The sequence below is a fragment of the Castanea sativa genome, chromosome 7 (genome assembly GCF_040712315.1).
Source record: "Castanea sativa cultivar Marrone di Chiusa Pesio chromosome 7, ASM4071231v1".
Taxonomy (NCBI): Eukaryota; Viridiplantae; Streptophyta; class Magnoliopsida; order Fagales; family Fagaceae; genus Castanea; species Castanea sativa.
Genome location: NC_134019.1, coordinates 21,247,426 through 21,253,160, shown reverse-complemented (window position 1 = coordinate 21,253,160; position 5,735 = coordinate 21,247,426). Strand labels below are relative to the sequence as shown.

General features: G+C 35.4%; 1 protein-coding gene across 2 annotated transcripts; it reads right to left on the bottom strand.

The window, feature by feature from the left end:
* Window positions 1–1,453: 1,453 nt before the first annotated feature.
* LOC142644755 (L-type lectin-domain containing receptor kinase IX.1-like) lies at window positions 1,454–3,572 on the bottom strand. 2 transcript variants are annotated; one of them, XM_075819330.1, is made up of 2 exons: window positions 3,263–3,572; window positions 1,454–3,139 (listed from the first exon to the last, which is right to left on the bottom strand). In XM_075819330.1, the coding sequence occupies exons 1-2, from the start codon at window positions 3,513–3,515 to the stop codon at window positions 1,566–1,568; spliced, it is 1,827 nt and encodes a 608-aa protein (XP_075675445.1). In that variant the 5' UTR covers window positions 3,516–3,572; the 3' UTR covers window positions 1,454–1,565. The 2 variants fall into 2 exon arrangements, with proteins under 2 accessions (XP_075675445.1, XP_075675444.1); XM_075819329.1 differs by having other exon boundaries at window positions 1,454–3,572.
* Between the last annotated feature and the right edge of the window lie 2,163 nt (window positions 3,573–5,735).

Below are 5,735 nucleotides of genomic sequence, written 5' to 3'. Positions count from 1 at the left end.
GTAAATATGAATGAGAAATGCTTTCACAACATGTTATTAGTTGTTATTTGATATTATTAGTGGACAAAAAATAATTTCAATAGTGGGTTAATATTAAAATCAGTAATAATCTACTATTTATAATTTTTTTTTTAAAGTGTTAAAAAAATATTGTAGATATAATATTTCTTAACGTGAATACATTGATAAGGTTTAGTTGTAAAAGGATGTAAATAAGCCTATATGAAGGTGAAGAGTAGGCTAAACATTAATTCCAGCTACATAAAGACATAACATACCTCCCAAAACGTGTATGATGGGCTGATGGGCACCTGTTGCTCAAATGGTACTGCTAGTCCCGTCATATACACACTCGAAGGACCAAGGGTATTGTCCATGAGTTGGTAGGCTCACTAAGGATACATTGGTTTAAGGGAGACCACGATATGAGGCTAGCTACTATTACGGTTTTCGAGCTAATCATGCTGTAAGAGGCAAAATTTTAAGCCAATTATAAAATGTTACATTAAAATTTAGTGGCAAATTCTAAATTAATGTCATTAAATTAATTAAATTAGATAATGACATGTGTCATCCAAATTGACATCACACTGGCATATCAAAATTTGTCACATGTCATTTGGCCCACAAGATAAAGATAAACTTCCTATTCAAAATTTATGGATAATTATCTTTATTAAAATAAACTAAACAGAGATAATGATTTATCTTTGTTAATTATTATCTTTATCAAAATATGATATAGATAAATAGAGATAATTATCTCTAAGAAGAATTTGGGCCAATCAAAAGTCTACTACATACTTTCAAGCATATCAACTCAAAGTGGAGCTTATTCTCTAAAATCACTATAAATAGAGGACATCCCCTCTCATTTTAAAGGAGGAAGTTTTCAAGAAACCCAAGCTCTGGAGAAATTCTGTCTCAAGAATCTTTGAAGAACTTGAAGAACATTTGAAGAACTTGAAGAACATTCGAAGGGCTTGAAGAACTTGAAGGACAACAAATCTCTAACAAGCTTAAAGCCAGAGATTTGTTGTGAAGACCATTTGATCTATCTTTCAACCAAATTGAAGAAGATTTCGCGTTGGAGTCAAGACCATAAAGAAGATAGAATCAGAGGAGCATTTGTCAAAACTGAGATTGAACTCATTACTTGATTAATACAAAATATATATTCGTAGAACTCATTTTTTTTCAATTTGTTTGATTTTTCTTCAATTGAGAAATTTGTGTTTACACATGCAATAGCTAGTTGCAATTGACACGTAAGCCATAGATGCTCATGCAAATAACAGTTATCAAAGCAAACAAAGACTGAATCTATTTGCTGCTTTCTGATAATGTAGTACTTTTTCTAAACCGTATAGGATTGTATACTTGTATGATATTAGTTAGTTCAACAGCTACAAGGAAGCATATAAGAATCCATTTAAATATCGAAATCCACAAATATATTTATATCATTCAACAATGGAAAGCGTTGCATCATAGTAACATAAATACGGTAAAAAAAAAAAAAAACAAAACAAAATTACATCCTTAAAATGAGACTGCGGACTAGCTTACCGGCCAATATTAATAGATGAAAAAGACACAAGGGGCGCAGCTATACTACTAGCTGGAGGGACAGCAGGTACATGAACATCATAGTTGGCAACTGGCATCTTCTTCGCAAGATTTGGCAATGGAGCTTCAAAATTGAGAACCTGTATGGCTTCCCTTATGGATGGCCTCATGCTTTGATCTGGATGAGCACACCACAGTCCAGTAATCAATAAACACTCCATCTGTTTCATGTCAAACTCCATACTTAATCTCCTGTTAGCCATATCATGAGGCCTTTCATTTCCGTATGACTCCCAAACCAAAGCAACCAATGGAACATGAGGACCCTCGAATTCGGGTTCTGTTGATCTTTTTCCACATGCTATTTCTAGTGCTACCACACCAAAGCTAAAGACATCTGACCCTTTTGTGGCCTTGCGCGTGCTTATGTATTCAGGTGCCATGTAACCAAAAGTTCCAGCTAACCCGGTTGTCTTGATGCCTAGCTTTTCATCCATAAGCCTCGCTAGACCAAAGTCCCCAAGCTTTGCATTGAAATCTGAATCCAACATTATGTTGCTTGATTTAATATCTCTATGCACCACATATTGTCCTGAGTCTTCATGTAGATAAAGCAATGCAGAGGCAAGATTAAGGGTTATTTTATACCTTGTTGCCCAGTCAAGCATTGTTCTATCTCCAAAAAGGTGAAAATCAAGGCTACCATGAGGCATGAACTCATAGACAAGAAGGAGATCACCAAATTCATGGCACCAACCAATTAATTGTACCAGATTTTTATGTGTCAGCCTACTTATGATTTTTACCTCTGATATGTATTCTTTTTTTCCTTGATTGGAGCGTTTAGAAACCTTTTTAACTGCAACAAATTCATGCAGATCACTCAAAAAGCATTTATAAACCCCTCCAAACCCTCCTTCCCCAAGTTTGCCATCTTCAGCAAAGTTGCTTGTGGCCCGAACTAGTTCATCATAAGAAAACCTCTTAGGTCCCGTACCATGTTCGATTTCACGTTCCATGGAAGAGTCACCATTATTTACACCGTCCTTCGCTTTTTCTCTGCTCCTCCTCCAAACAAATACCAAAATTAAAACTATCCCACAAGCTGAAAAAAATCCACCAATTACACTACCAATTATTAATCCTCTTCGGGAACCTTCTGATGAAAAATTTGTTTCAAACTCCCATGAAAGAATGTCATGCATCTCAAAATAGAAAGCAGATCCAGCTGAAAAGCCAATGGATACCCATTCAGGCAGAAATGCCGTTAGATTAATAGTGTGTGAAAGATTAGCATTCCCACCAAGAAATGGGCTGTCAGGGAAAGTCCATGATACACTCAAATTGTTTTTTTTAGAATCATAACTGATCCTTACATCAATTCTAGATGCATTTTTCATACTTCGGCTCAAATCCGTGCTTACAGCTGACTTGATGGAGTTAATGTTGATACCAACATGTTCACTATCAGTTTCATCCCATGTATTATTATAGGTGTCAAACTCAACAGCAACTAATTCTTTTCTGTGTATAGTGAAATCATTACATTTGCTAATTGCAAGGCATCCTCCTTCAGCATCATTTGGAAGATGAGAACCATTTGGTGCAAGGAAAAATGTAAGCCCATCTTGGCCTGGTGAAGTAATTGTTGATATTTCGAATGAAAAATGAGTAGTGAAGTCTGTGGATTTACCTGTAATCGGATCGAAAAGCTGCATATCTTCAAAATATGTAGCTCGGCCCGCTGCGGTATTGTTAGTGGAGTAACTTGTGAGTGCAAGAATTCCATTCTGGATGGAGGCAGTACCATTTAATTTTAACCTGCCATCTTGTTTAAAATCAGGGAACTTGAATGATAGAGCATGATTTAAAGGAAGATGGAATAGCAAGTAACAAACAAAGAGCCAGTGATAGAAAGAAAGAGTTCTAAGGTTGATGAGATCCATACTAGGTAGGAAATGCACTGGCAGTTTTCGAAGTATAAAGGAAGTTAAAACAGTGTATAAAATATGAGACGCGAGACTATTTTTAAGTAGTTGCTAGCTTCATGTTATATAGGGAAAGTTACTGTCAGCTTCCTTATTTACTTTTCAGGTTATAAATTGGTAAAAGGATTGTCCAAACTCAATGTGTTTCCTCAACTTTGAACTTGTCCAAGTTCAAGTTAGATTGTGCACTGTTATGCTGGATATTGATATTTGCTTAATGAAAAACGGCTTTGCAGAATAGTCTGAGAAGACTTATTCATTAGTTCCATTCTTTGCCTATGATGCACAGACATGGACACTGATACGGCAATATGGTAATTTTTAAAAAACAAAGACACGACACGGCGTGGACACGACAATTAAATAATTAATTAAATTTTATATTTAAGCATATTTTTAAATATTTTTAGACATAAAATACGTTTATGTCTAGAATTTAAATTATGTAAAAATTACAAATAAGTAAACTAACACTCAAAGTAGTACAATAATACACATAAAATGTTTAGAGTACAAACTAAAAGTTTAAATAGGCTACATTCAAAAGCTACAATATTCATTTTCAATTTATACTTTCAGTATTCATTTTAGTAAAATCATCTACAATATTTAAGTTTAACTTTAATAAATTAATAAAACTATAGAAATAACAATATTATATTATATGGCAGTAACGATTAACAACATTATATTTGGCACATAATGACAGTAACAACATAAACGTTACATTATATCCCACTCTCACACAATGACAGTGAGAGTGGGATTTAAAAAAAAAAAAAAAGCACTTTGTTAAGTATTTATAAGTAACCCATTCACCCAATGACCCAAACGTTACCAAATGGCCAAATATCTATAAAATAAAAAAAAAAAAAAAAAACAAACAAACAGAGAGAAGCTTAAAGAAAAGAGGTCGGACTTGACGTCCATGCTGAGAGAGAGAGAGAGAGATCCGAAGGGACAGGGCATGGCGGTGACATTTATGGAGCTCGTCGATCGGCCTGATCTAGCTCCGGTGATGGACAGAGGGCAACGGCAGCGAGCAGAGGTCAGAGGGAGGGTGGGTGGGTTGAGAAGTGAAAAATTGAGAATCTGAGATGTGGGTTTCGGTCTAACTTGTTATTTCGGTCTGACTTGAGAATCTGTGATTTTCTTCTCTTTTTTTCTTTTTTTTTTTCACTGCTTGCTTGTCGGCGCCGCGTCGGAGCCGTGTCGGCGTCGTGTCAGAGAAGCGGGAAAAAAAAAAAAAAAGAGACTACTTGGACACCGGAGTCCAGCGAATCGTACCGGTTTCGGTGTTCGATACATGTCGAACACCGACACGATGCCAAAAATGGCATGTCGGTGCAACCCAGTTCTTTGCATTATGGACATTGAAGTTGAGGGGCTTAAAAGTAATTGAAAATAAATTTTAGTTAAAGCTTTGTCATAAATTTTAAGTAAACCCTACTTAGAAATCAAACAAATAATTATGTATATTTAAGATAGGGATATAGCTGGGTACCATGCTATAGACTTTTCCAAACGCTGAAATGCATGCTAAATTTTTCTTAGCTTGACAACATGCACACTATTAATTTGGACATAAGCCGCCTCTTGAGTGTTGACTGGTAAAAGGATTGTCCAAACTCAATGTGCTTCCTCAACTTTGAACTTGTCCAAGTTCAAGTTAGATTGTGCACTGTTATGCTGGATGCTGCAATTTGCGTAATGATAAACGGCTTTGCAGAATAGTCTGAGAAGACTTATTCATTAGTTCCATTCTTTGCATTATGGACATTGAAGTTGAGGGGCTTAAAAGTAATTGGAAATAAATCTTAGTTAAAGCTTTGTCATAAATTTTAAGTAAGGCCTATATAGAAATCAAACAATAATTATGTATATTTAAGATAGAGATATAGCTGGGTACCATGCTATATAGACTTTTCCGAACGCTGAAATGCATGCTAAATTTTTCTTAGTTTGACAATATGCACACTATTAATTAGGACCTAAGCCGCCTCTTGACTCTTGAGTCTTGACTGGGTACTAGCTAGAAGAATAGAAGTCTTTTCATAGTGTGAAATGGCCTAACCTTAATTGAGACTGTATGAACACGTTTTATAAAACACCCCTTGACCATTTTATGGCTATTTATTTTTTGGGATCAGTGTATCTGTTATGGCTTTGCTGCCCTGT

What these genes read in the sequence shown, in the direction of transcription:
- LOC142644755 (XM_075819329.1), bottom strand. Translation starts at nt 3,515, where the DNA reads ATGGATCTCATCAACCTTAGAACTCTTTCTTTCTATCACTGGCTCTTT.